We start from the raw sequence: 13,952 nt of genomic DNA, 5'->3' as shown, positions 1-13,952 counted from the left end.
AATCAGGGTCGAGGTCCCAAAAGGTTTTAAGGCTTGGAACATCTTTCGAAGGTTCGCCCTTTGGTGGTAAAAACTCATGCCATGGTTGCACCAAAAGAAGAAACAAGGGTTGGTCTCACTTTGTGCCTTCTTATTATTCACTCATTCTGTATATGTTAGATACTTTCAAGATAAAGGATAATTTGAAAAGCATTAACTTGTCATTAGACAGTTAATTTTGTTTGTATGTACGGTTAATCTGTCAGTATGAATCAATATGCGAGTTTCCTCGGCCGCAGTGGTGTGGAGCTAGAGCCAACTTTATGCATCGGACGACAGCATTAAATGAATGTTTCCTCTCATCTTTGTGTTGCTGCTTCTTTCCTGCATTGTAGAGATGGATGGACAGAAAGCAACCCTTCAAAACAGGTGTCAGCCTATTTGCCATTCATGTTTTGGTCACCAAGTACTTCACCTGGTACTTTGGGGCCTCAACAATCCAAGAGTCTGCCTACTTGAAATTCCCTCAATTATCATGGACATTAAAGAAAACAGAGAAAACTGAAACTACTTTCTAGATCCTAAGCCAAAACAGAAGGGGAGAAGAAACAAGAAAAAATGATTTTGGTTAGTGAAAGTGCGTTCCTAGAGAAACTGCATAAAGTTGGTCTGCTGGTATAAAGCATCCATCTATATGTGGGGAATGTCACAGCAAAAACAGAAATATGCCGAAGACATGTAAGAAAACTCCAAATGAAGCTTTCAACATAAACAAGGTGCAAGAAAAACATTCTAAAGTGGATAAAAATAAAAAGCATCAGACAACTGAATCAACTAGGCTGATCATTGAGAGAGAGAGAGAGAGCTTTGGAAAGAATATGAGATTTGTGTGTTGCTTGGTTTTTCAAAAATGTCTATTTAAAATTTCTCTCTGATTCTCTTCTACCTATTCAAACATCAAACATAAGGGAAAGTAAATATCTCCTCTTTTCTCTCGAATCTATTATCTTCCATTACCAAACGTAATGTAAAAGAAGAAAAGGCTAAATATATCTAATAGGAACCTCAAACCCAGCCTTGGGTATCATCTCTGGAACTTAAAACAAAATAATTCAGACGAAATGTAGAAGCAAAATACGCTACTGTTATAAAATGGTTGTCCATAGAAAATGCAACTTCACACTATAAATCGTTCAATGTTGAAAACGGATGTATGGAAATAATTTGTTCAAGACATGAAAGCACTTACAGAGCCAAGTACAACAAAAGAAACAAGTAGAAAATCATAGAATTCAACATCATCATAGACTAAAAACAATCCTTGTCATACTACATCATATGTGATCCCAGTCATAAATATATGACTAAAATGTAGCAAAGGTCCCTGAATTTTACAGATTCATCCCTAATCTCCAAAAATAGCTACATCCTCCCACCAAGTAGATCTCGCGTTACACCACTTGTCCTTTCCATCAATTCTGTTTGAGTCTAATTGTATTGCACTAAATGCACAACATCCTGAAAAAAAAATTAATAATAAAAATAATGAAAGAAATTTCCTTACCAAACAACCATGTATGTGCTGAAGCTCCTCTGAAGGCTTCTCTTCATGAGCATCCACATCAACTAGTGCTGGGTAGACAATAGACCAAGGAGATTGCTTGGCCAGCATCATTAGTGAGCCCTCCAACTGCTTCCGAACCACTTGCTCAGGATGAGAACTTAACCGAGCAAACAATTTGGGAGTTACTTCCTAGAAGTGAACATTGTAATCAGAATGCAATCAAGTCATCCACACTAAACAATAAATAATTATAATAAAAATAACATGTAGGAAACAAACCAAGGAAGAGCCCCTTACCTGCCATGGTTAGTGACAAAGGAACTGTTGAAAGAGCAGGTTCAAGTATATATTTCAACTCCGCTCCGTATATGAGAAGAATATGTAGGACATTCAATGTAGCCCTCAGAGTATAGCTGCCAGCTTTTTGCTTCAGAGGCTCAAAATCAGAGTCAGCCAAGCCATGATTGCAAATTTTTGCAGATGAATATGAAATATACTTTATAAAGCCATGAGTTGCATGCCCAAAGTGTGACACTCTTCTCCTCCTCAAAGACCACCAAACAACAACCAAATGATCAACTACAGAAATTACGTCAGTTTCATTTAGGCCAAAATTTGCACAAAGAAAGCAGATCTTCAACTGAGAAGCTAGAGTAGCAGAAAGGCAATTGTCACTGCAATCTTCTGCACCAGGTGCCCCAGAAACAGCTTCAATAATATTCACTACTTGCTGCACCAAAGCCATCACAGGGTTGCATTTCTCAGTTCAGCAGAATCAAGAGAGTAGTTCGACTCTCCCTGTTCAGCTCTGCAACCCTCGTCATCCTTATTCTGGACAAGCTGTAAAATCAAAGATTCCACTTTTATGATCTCATCTTCAGTTAGCTTGAATCTCTCAGGCAGAACTTCATGAACAAGGATGGGTAAAAAGGAGCATGAGTGCAGGGTATTTTCATTTGGGGTTAAGAGAGAGTCCCGGGCCATACTAAAACACCAAGAGGAATAAGAAATCCAGGATTTTCCCAAAATTGAGCATTGATGAGTAGACAATTTTGTAGCTGTGCCCACAATTTCCTCAATGATAGGTCCCAAAGGTGGTTTAGAGATTAAGCTCTCATCACCAAATGAGGGCCTACCTCTTCTAGGAGAAGAGGAATCAGCCATCTCAAAGTCTGACCGCATATTAAGAACAATGTCATCTAGCCTCAAATCTGAATAGTTCTGTTAAGCCAATTTGAGAGTTTCAAGCATGCCTTGGCCTTCAGAATACTACTTTCAGCATCAGAAACTACAGATGGTGAAGAAAACCTGCAAGGACACACAAAAGACCAAAGGTTCGTCAAAGCATCTTCAAACTTGTTTTCAGCATGCATTAGCAGGATGCCCTCATACTGCAATTTGAGCTGAGAAAGTCATGGTGGCTTTCCCCAGAGCATCTCAATGTTGTGGATGCATAAGTCGGACATATGAACTTAATATTGACTGAAGTTGCCTGGGTTTATCTTGGTTGCCTTTAATCTTGTAAAATTCTTCAAATGCAATGATGCAGTGCAACTGGGTAGCACATGCTGCAGCTTCTTCTAACATATCAAGCGGCGAAATAGACAATGTTTCCTCCAGCATTGACCTGGCCTTCTGTAATTCATGTTGCATCTTATTTTCCTTTCCCTCATTCTGAAGAAGCATTGCCTGTAAAAGCATCTGCTCACTTCTTTGAAAGGCCAATTTCGGATCAAGTGTGAGCTCACTGCTACTTTTAGATGTCAAACCAAGTCATGCCCATGCTGCCTGAAATTCACCCTCATCATACCATGCCAAGGAATGAATTGCATTAATTTCATTGCCCATTGTTGTGAGAACACCGCAATAACTCTTCCCAGCATACTTAGCACGAAGGGTTTGCAACTCTGATAACCAGGATTCTACCAATCACAAACAGAAGTATAACACTCAATGATGTGTGCAATGACACTGTAAACCATCAGAACCCAAGGAACTCAACGACTCCTCAGTCTGTAGCAAGTGAATAAAGTGCGCAGCAGCCTTTTCCAATTTACCTTCTGCCTGACATACAATACTTTTCATTCAAAGCTGAAGCCACAACAAGATTCCTGAGCTCCTGTAAACGCAGAGCACAATACTGAATTGTAGCATCATGGCATTGTAGAGCTAATCCAGCATTCATCATTGGCTCACATATACGAGAAAACCACTCCTCACAAACTTTCTTCTAGCTCGAAAGAATAAGGAACTAGAGCAAGTAGCAGACAGTAAAACACCAGATCCCTCATATGCATTATATACATTTTTCTTCAGTGCCTCAACGAAAACGAATAGAAACCTCATTGGTCACAAAATGAGCACCAGAACACCCCATCAAGGAAAAAAAAAACAAATTGCAATTCTAAAGAAAGAGGAAATGAAAGTGAAATTGAGAAGGCTTTACTTGTCGGAGAGAAGCTGCGAGAAGCCCTGGGCGAGAAAAGTTGCGGAGTGAGTGACGAGAAGCGAGTTGGGCGGCGGGTAGAGAACGGCGCGGTGAAGCGAGTTAACGGCGGCGAGTCGATCAATAGCCCACGAAATTATGCTTTTGCGCTTGAGTTTTGTTCATTGTTCATGGTCGAAGATCCGAGCAGAACGTTCATGTTGGGATAATATGGGCCAAAACTATCACCCACAAAGGTGAGCAATTGGGCCATCACCATGAGATCCATTTTCAACACCATGGAAATGAATGACCCAAAACTAAATAGAGCAAAAAAAAAAAAAGTAAATTAATTTTACAACACAATTATCTATTTTACCCAAAACAAAGATACATGTATTTTTTACACAACCAGATTTTTCTCATCAAGCAAAAAATGGTTTTACACAACTATGAATAGTATTATATCTGTACTACTACTGTAATGTAACAATTTTGGTTACAAGAACTTAAAACTCAATCGGGACGAAGAATACAAAGGTGTAAAAGCATACCATAGAATAGGCCTGGAAAATCCTTGAGATAGGTTGGCTAGTTCAGACCTTAACCAATCATGAACCTCTTGGGCACATTGACAAAATATCCACAATTCCAAGTTATGTAAATTGGTGCTCAATTCCAAAAAACAATTTTTTTTTGGTTGTTTACAATAACATCACGTGCAGATATCCGAATAAGAAAATAACTGTATATATATATATATATATATGTACGAATTGGATGACTTTTGTTAGATTACAAACTTTTATGTGGTATTATATTGTAAACTAGTTCAAAATGTAGACAACCCGATCTCAACATGCAAATGCAAACAAGTACAAGAGATAATTAACGATAATGTCATATTTCTTTTAGCCCCTAGTGGACTGGATGGGCTAATCCTTAATAGGACAAAAGAGTGTTTAAGACTTTGGGCACAACCCACATGTCATTGAGAGCGATTTTCAAATATCAAAATAAAGAAGAGGCAGTGGCATTGTGAACGTTAGAATGTTTTTTTTAACACTCTTCCCAATGGGTGCTTGTAATCCTTGTCCGTGATGATGAGCCTATTGACTATGACATAATAATTGATATTGCAAAATCTTCAACTACTTCTGCAAGCAAGCAACTAGTGTGGATTTTATGCTTACAATACAAGCAGTGATGTAATTGTAGCCATCTTATTTGATGTTTTCTTATGTTCTAGATGATGAGGTTGTTAAAACATGTGTGCAACAAGTGAAAATTGTATGATTATTATATAGAGTTATACTATAGCGGCTCACATGCGATCGTTGATGTATTCTAAAATCTACTTATATTCACGGCTGACAATAACCTATACACCTCATTTGTCTTAATCGTTTTACTAGTCCTTGAATTTAGACCCGATTTGCATTTGAGTCCCTTAATTTTCAAATCATTCCCGTGGTCCTTTAATTTCACTTTCGTTAGGACAAATGGTCATGCCGTCAATTTTGTTAACTTTTTCTGTTAAATACAAGGGCAAAATAGTATTTTTATATTAAAACCAAATAAATAAATAAATAATCATATCTTTAAAATAACAATAAAATCAAATCAAAAAATAAATAAAGTATAGGGGGAGTAGAAATCGGGATAGAGGGGGAGAGAGAGAGAGTTTAATTTTAATTGTTTTAATTGTTTTAATTTTTTATTCATATTTTGATCAATTTAATACAAAAATGCCATTTTGCTTATGCATTTAATAGAAAAGTTAACAAAATTGACGGCAGAACCATTTGTCCTAACGAAATTGAAGTTGAAGTATCATGGGAATGATTTCGGAAATTGTGGGACTCAAATGCAGATCGGGTTTAAGTTTAAAGACTAATAAAATGATTAACCCTTTGTCTTATTATACGTATAATTAGAGTTTAAAAAATTATTCATGTTTATCAACTATTTCAAGATAATCTAACAGTAAAGAATGTTTTTTTTCCCTTAACAAGGCGTTGAGGTTTGTATATTTTATTTGGACGGTTGGCGTGAATAAATAATCCCACCTATACGCATGTCAAAACGGATAAAATCCTATCATGTTAATGTGATTGTGACAGCATCGCATCCCATCACTGATTACCAATTGGCAATTAGTTGGAAGTGAAAATATTATTTCACTGGATAAATATTTCACAAGTAATTATTGTGCTAAATCTATTAAACTCATATTATATATATTTTTATTTTGGGATAGGGATCATAGGGGTAGGGCAATCTGCGTGCGAAAGAAATTCACTTATTAATATGAGTTTCGAGTTTTTTTATATAAAAAAATGTATAAAGAAATAAAAATATAAAAACGAACACATTTCATCATATAAATGTGGGCACCGACATGTTTTGTTGATTTGAAGCAAAATGGTCGAAAATCTAAGTGAATAATCCATGCACTGGAGAAGGAGGTCGCAAAAGTCAACATCTTTACCACTAGTGGGGAAATCTTGTTCGCAAAAAGTACCTCTCCTCTATTTTACCCAAAATCTACAAACGTAAAAGGCTACGTGAAAAATCATAAATTGGAAATAAAACATAATGGTACCAAAATTTGATAGAAATATTACATTTTATTCTTTAAAAAACTGTATTGACAATTTACTTGCTCAATAGAGAGTAACATTATTAATATCCCTTTAATTTGAAAATATGATTTCTATTTTATAATAGAATTTGACAAGATGAGCGATTGAGAGAGGGGATGTCTGGAGGTTTCTAACCTTTGCTCACATAGGTGGAGATGAAAGAGCTCACCCAACTGGCAAGATGGTTGGTTTGTTGTGAATACGCGTTCTTTCGACATTTTGCAAATGATCAAAAATATACTAGCTATAGGACTTGTTTACTTGTCAGCTTTAAGAGTTTTCCCTGATGACAATGACTGTGGTGCCTAAGTTACCAAGTTGACTACCCCAAAATTACATAGTTTTTTTTTTTTCCAGCCAAAACAAGCAAATTACTGCCGCAGATATTTGGCACTAAATCCAACACTTTACTACGCCATCTCTCATCTCTGTTAATATTATGATCTCAGCTGAGAGCAATGTATGTGGCTGACCTTCTCAAAAATCACCGTCATCTGTCAATTTTATAAGCAACAACATGCCCTTAAAAGCTTCTTAAAGACCTTCAACGAAATAAACCAAAAACAAGAGGCCACGTAATTGGCCGCCCTTATGCTTGCATCAAATTAATAATCTCATTTCTTTGTAGGATAATGCATGCTGACAACTTAACGTTCTCAACCTCTGGCCTGCTAAGACATAGACGTAGATTTATTTTTTAGAGATGACCTCTTTCTAACTTAAAAAATACGTAAAGAGAAGACAAACATACTAAAATATGAAAGAATATTGTTTGTGAGAATATTCTATATATTCTTCTCCTTATAGTACGCTATATTTATAATACAAGAAAGTATTGTAGGCCAAGGAAAGTAATAACTCCTAATTCTATTCACATTAGGAAATTAGGAATAAAAGGAAATCAATTACAATTAATATGGGAATCCTTAGTGTAAGTCACAAATTACGCCAACAAAACATATCTACAATGACCATACTAAAATCATAAAAAAAGAATACAAGCAACACCTTAAGGCATATAAAATGAGCATATTCCAGTCATTTTAATAGAATTGTCAATACAAACCATCGAATTAGTTACATAATTTATTTCTTGAAAATCATACGTATACTTCACTTCATGTGATCTATCTGTACCATATAAATTAAATATTGTGAAAAAAATATCCTAATTTTTTTTTAAATCTCAACACTTTCTGATTGTTACGCTATCTGCCACTTATTATGGTCTAAACTAAACCATCTTAATGTGAACTACATATTAACAATTTCATTGATAAAAGTATTTGTTTAGCATAAAATATCAATTTGCAAAACCTAATACATTATTGATATTTTATTTGTATGACAAAATATCCACAATATCCCAAGTATTGTAAATTGATGCTCAATTCCAAACAACATATTTCCTTTTATTTATTGACATCGATTTTTCTTTCATTTTTCTAATTCGGAAACAAAAGTTAGTTAAATCCAACAGAGAGAGAGAGAGAGAGAGAGAGGGAAAACAAACCAAGGCAGGCAAAACCCACCTACACATGGTGATGGACCAGAGAAAATAGAATAATAAATGCTACAGATGGAAGAGTGAGTTGATTTACGGAGCCCGTTGATTTATATATAAAGTTGGCGTCTATGACCAATCTTCTCTCTAGACTCAACTCTAGTCATTTAGTCAATCTTCACCCACTATCCTCCTTTCTTCCCCTCTCTTTCCTCTCATCCTCCCTCCTCTTTCTTTCTCTAAAACTTCCTATATATCCCAATGCTCTCTCACTGTTTCTCTAACCTTAAATCCCAAACCCCCCAAAACTAGAGCTTGAGCTCTTCAGCTCAACAACTCATGGAGATACAAGTGGCTCACCCAGTGCCCCCTGTGGACTTCAACTTCGACAGCAGCGCCTGCTCCTCCCCTTACATGACTGCTCCTTCAAGCCCCACTCGATTTGGCAACTATTTCTTCAGCGCACCCACCAGCCCCACTCGGGCCTCTTCCTTCTACAGCCACTTCAACGACTTCTCCGGCGAAAACGGTCCAAGACTTTCAGCCTCTTCGATCCCTTTCAAGTGGGAAGAGAAGCCCGGAATTCCCAAGTCCAGAGCTACCATTAATGGTGATCATAGTCATCATCTTGAGGAGGATTTTGAGTTTGATTTTAGTGGACAGTTGGAGAAGGCTTCCTTGCCGGCAGACGAGCTCTTCGACGGCGGCAAGATCAGGCCTCTGAAACCCCCTCCTCGCTTACAAGTTGGGAGCAATGGAGCTGATGAGCCAGGTCCCTCCGGTTTTTCCCCGAGGTCACCGTCTCCAAGAGCGTCGAGACTTTCCCAAGGAAAGAAATTGGTCCAAGGAGTACTATCCCCGAGGCATCACCGAAAGGACCATCAGGCTCATGATGATCCTTTCGCTGCCGCTATGAATGAGACCCGAAAGAACGAGTATGAATATGGAAATCAAGAAGAAAGGCGGGGGAGAGAAAGATCTCCTTCCGTGCGTAAAAAGGGAACCAGATCTTTGTCTCCCCTGCGCGTGTCGGACGTCATGTTCGACATCGAAGAAGACAAGACAGTTTCTTCATCAACAATCAACTCCAACAAGGCCTCCACATCTTCAGCATATTCTTCATTTTTGTCAGCGATCTCGTTCTCTTCATCGAAAGTAAGTAGAAAGTGGAAATTGAAAGATCTATTGTTGTTTCGAAGCGCATCAGAAGGCCGAGCCACAACTGGAAAAGACCCGTTGAGAAAGTACACGATGCTGTCCCCCAAGAAAAGTAGCAGTAGTATTGCGGAGGATGTGAAGAACTCGAGTTTTCGGTCCACCGACAGTGTGGGGTCGGTGAGCTCGAGGAGGAGAGGGCCGGTTTCGCCGCACGAGTTGCATTACACCGCCAACCGGGCGGTTACGGAGGAGATGAGGAGGAAGACCTTCTTGCCGTACAAGCATGGCCTCTTGGGTTGCTTGGGGTTCAACCCCGGGTTGCATGAGATTTCCAGAGGGGCTTTTGGGTCTTTGACACGTGGTGGAGGGTGCAGATCATGACTCGATCTGTAGCCGTAGATATGTTTTTTTTTTTCTGTTCAAATTTCTTTGCTGTGGGATGTAGATGTTTGAGTTTTGCTCATATGGTTGATGATCAACTTGATGATCTTGGTTGGATTATTTGATTGTTGGGGCATATGTGTGGTGTCTCTATCACAGGAAATGGAATCGAATAGTATGAAACATATATATACAAGAGATTAAATTACGAGCAACGTTTTGTGTTTGGTTGGGAACAATTATGAAACTAATTTTTTTTTATCTCTCCTCACCTTAATCATGTCCAATTACATACCACTTTGAGTTCGTTCATAGAAAATATATCTGTTTTTTCAGTTACAAAAAAAATATATCTTATGAGAGCTCTTGGAATGGCAATGAATGATTTCCTTGGTGTTTTCCGACACATATGATACAGGAAAGAGCACATCTAACGTTATTGAAGAGTATTTGTCTAGTTTGAATTAAAGGGAAGGAAAAAGAAGAAAACAGAAACTAAAGATGTCACCATCCCACTTTCCTTTTTTCATTGTCCATGCCTTTCACTTTCTATTTGAATGCATGATGCATGAAAACCACCTAATTTTCCTCTGGCAAAACAACACAAAATTAAAATAGGAAACGCAATTCCTAAGATTTATATATGAGGAGTAGTTCTTTAAGATTTATATAAACATTTACCTTCGTAATAAACTATTAATTGCTAACTCTAACTTTTAGTCTCGTGATATTTCTCTTCTCAATATCATAACGCTAAGTTAAAAGACGGAAAAATTTTGACATTATAAATTTGACTAACTCTTCTTTACTTAGGAGCTTCTACATTCCTACCAATAGCAATGTTACATGTGTACATAAGTTTTTTTGTGTGCATATGTATCAAACTGTGATTCACAGAAAGAAGGAATATCTCCTTACAAGGAATGAGTCAAGCAATATCCCTTTACTTATAAGCTAGTAACATTGACAAATGATATCACAATGTGGTAAATCCTAACCCTTTATTAAATAATAAACTTACATAAGAAAATAGATGAAGAAGGACGGTGGATGGATATAAGCAGCACACAGACACATGGGTAGATCAAAGAAAAAGATTTCCACACCGTAATCATTGTTGGGTTGTGTAATCATTATAGCAGTAATGTTTTACAGTGTAAAGTCGTCTAATCGGGTTTGCAACCAATAATCAAGCAAAAGGTGAAGAATCATTCAATTATTTAAAAATAAAACAAAACTGGGACATAAAAAAATCCTTTTCCTTTTCGATATTCCTGTCGAATTTTCAACCATAAATTCGTAATCACTACACAACCTGCAATGATGAACAAGGGGGGTTCCTGTTTAATGTGTTAGGCCCATGCATGTGCTTTGCCTAAGCAATCCAACAAAATTAATTAGGTGTCACTAGTGTACCACTGTACTTGAAGTTTCAAACAATGAGAAAATATGATCACTTGTGTAAGAATTTTATATTTCAGCACATAATTTTGGCTACTTTTTCCTTAGAAAGGTTCTAATTGTTAGACTCATATATTTAAGAATATTGATAAATTAAGAAACTTAATTAGAATCAAAAGTTAAGGTTATGATAATCTCGTCGACTAACTTATAGTTTAATGGTACTGTTCTTTCTAATGTTAAAAAACTATAAATTATTTATTACAAAACCCTATAACGCAGTACTAGTGATCACTTGTAGTGATGCACCTCCACAAGATCCCTGCACTAAGGGCCCTTTAAAGACCTACTAACATTTCTTTCTCTCTTTCTGCATATTATAGTATTATTAGGCACAATTTATATATTTGAAGACCGATCCTACATGAGGGTTGAGGAGGAATATTATAATATAATACAATATAGTATTGGCTCACATCCTAATGGTTACTCATTCACCCTTTACTATATTGGAATCAAGAATTAGATGAAAAAATTATGATCATTGGAATTGATTTCTAATTTCTATTTTGAAAATCGTTCTATCTCTTCTCCTTTCTTCCTCGCTCACCTCTTTTTTCTCTCGATTTAATAATAGAAAAAGAAAAGGATAAGATAAAAACTAACTCTAAGCTAGCAAATGTCTCTATCAACTATGCATCACCTAATTATAAGTCAAAGAAGATACACATTGTTGGATGAGGTGATCGAGCTATGCAAACAAGAGCCATTAAACATTTTATGAAAAAGTTCCAAGTTTAGACCGTTGATATAATGCGCGCGTGAGTAACTGTCTATATCGTTCTTCATTGTAGGACTCGGCTTTTTATAGATTCCCAATGCTCTTGTTGGTTAAAGAAGGGCAACAAGCCATGCATGCATAACCTAGCTTTATTGAAAGAATAGTTTTGTCTATTATGGAGGGAGACCCACATAAAATCCTATAATTATGGTTACTTTGGTTTGCAGAGTGAAAAAAAAAGTGAGGAAAAAGAGGAGCATGGGGTTGATGAGATAATGGGATGCTGCATCATGAACATTATACCCTAATCTCATATTATATCCGTTGATGATGACAAAAATGATAAATATCTAGATCATGATATGATGATCTTGAAGGTACCAAGTATACATGGTGGTTGGTTGGTGACAATTTTTGTTTATCATCCATGGCAGCATTGCATTATTGTCAAGCAATAATTATAGTTATGAATGAAATTTTCCGTTTCTGCTTTGTCATACTTGGAATTGGTAAGACGGGGCACGACATCTTTGGTAAAAAAGAGAGGAACTCTTCGGTTTATTTACTCATATATGGTTTTCGTGTCTAACCTGTGCTTCTTTTTATATATATTTTGATATATTATAACTTGGAAAAAAGGACACAGGTTTTGGACTCTGTTGAATTTTTTCTTCGTAGAAAGAAGAAATATATTACATTCAAATTCCAAGAGTGAGTGAGTGAGCGAGTAAAAAGCATTTGGAATGAAGGATAAAGTATTGAAAAAAGTTGAAAAGAGTCAAAAGTGACTTTGTGAATGAAGAAGAGAAAAAGAAGCCACCTCCTCTCTGTTGGTTTAGTCCTTTATATTATATAGAAAACGAAAGAAAAAATAGTAATGAACATGTTTAGCTTATTAAAATTATAAATGTGATTGGGTATATTTAATTTTTTTTACACAAACGATAGTCTAAATTAGTTTTAATTTATTTGATCTAAAGAGAGGAAGATTCGAATTCGGATGTAATTAAAAAAACTTACAGTCATAAATAATTGGCCTGACATCCCTAGATAGAAGTCTAGGTTTTGGTTTTGTTTGTATTTAAGCGTCTTTATATAGAGACCAGTTGATGCCCTGAAGATGCGAAAATACCTTTCTTGTAACAAAGACAGTATTGTATTTCTATCATCGTCCAATAATGTAAAAACACGTATTACATTATTGATCGCATAGCCAAATTTAAGAAAACCTTGAGGTCCAACGAAAGCCAGACACGTTAAAATGGAGTTGTGATTGTGAAGTGTCAAGCTCTAACCCCTGTTTGATCTGACAGTTTGTGTCCAAAGAAAGCCCCAGATGTCCAAAGAAAGCCCAACACGGGCTTCGGACCACCTTGTTGACTTGAAAGTCCTCAAAACCCCTCAATAGGTTTAGTATTTATTAAGTTGTTATTATTTTCTTTGCCCTTGTGTTTTTAGTCTTTGTTTTCTTGGCCGAAATCAATGACCTTTCACAAGTCACAGGGACGACCAAGTCACACAGAGAAAATAAAACACCACGTGCAAACGGCAAAGTGGTAGTTGGAACCCTAAATTCCTTCATGTATTAAATGGCTGTCCCTCAGGCAATTCAAAGAATCCAGAACCCCATTTTATTCAACATGTATGTATTGAGTCTCGTGGTTGAGAAATGTACGCAATGCAGCAAAAACAGTGTATAGAGTTTTATTTATTCATTTTTCGATGTGGTAAAGGGTTTGTGGATCGACATGGGAAATGAGTTGTATGTTCAACAATGGGAGTTATCACGTTCACATTCTGGCATTTATAATGATTTATAGCGAGGAAAAACAGAAATGGACACATGTCGTATTCGGAATGGTTATTGACTCGAGACCCCGATCCCATCGTCCATGAGTTCTAGCTCCAATAACATTGAGGTAAAAGTGGTATAACCGAGTTCAAATTTTGTTGAACGTAAAAAGTTCATGCCTAATCAAATTATAAGGAAAGAGACATAAATTGGTAATTTTCTGGCCATTAGGTTTTTGGACAATATTCACTTCCTGCTCTGGACATGTAAAGGTGTTGAGAACATCATCTCTTTCCAAGAAATAATAGGCATCACTTGGAAA

The 13,952-nt window shown here is 36.6% G+C and overlaps 1 protein-coding gene and 1 long non-coding RNA gene across 2 annotated transcripts; one reads left to right on the top strand and one right to left on the bottom strand.

The window, feature by feature from the left end:
• Positions 1–1,253: 1,253 nt before the first annotated feature.
• LOC110767907 (uncharacterized) lies at positions 1,254–4,233 on the bottom strand. The gene is made up of 2 exons (XR_002528381.2): positions 1,841–4,233; positions 1,254–1,732 (listed from the first exon to the last, which is right to left on the bottom strand). It is a non-coding gene; the product is annotated as an uncharacterized LOC110767907 (long non-coding RNA).
• Positions 4,234–8,274: 4,041 nt separating this feature from the next.
• Positions 8,275–9,871, top strand: LOC110767913 (calmodulin-binding protein (DUF1645)). Its single transcript, XM_021971578.2, has one exon. It carries the CDS (start codon positions 8,457–8,459, stop codon positions 9,654–9,656), a length of 1,200 nt encoding a protein of 399 aa, XP_021827270.1. The 5' UTR covers positions 8,275–8,456; the 3' UTR covers positions 9,657–9,871.
• The last annotated feature ends 4,081 nt before the right edge of the window (positions 9,872–13,952 follow it).

Source organism: Prunus avium, chromosome 8, assembly GCF_965620075.1.
Source record: "Prunus avium chromosome 8, drPruAviu1.hap1.1, whole genome shotgun sequence".
Taxonomy (NCBI): Eukaryota; Viridiplantae; Streptophyta; class Magnoliopsida; order Rosales; family Rosaceae; genus Prunus; species Prunus avium.
The sequence above is the reverse complement of the archived record's forward strand: the minus strand, read 5'-3'. Positions and strand labels throughout refer to the sequence as shown.

Bases quoted from the DNA above. Each gene is read 5' to 3' on its own strand.
- LOC110767913 (XM_021971578.2), top strand. From the start codon at position 8,457: ATGGAGATACAAGTGGCTCACCCAGTGCCCCCTGTGGACTTCAACTTC.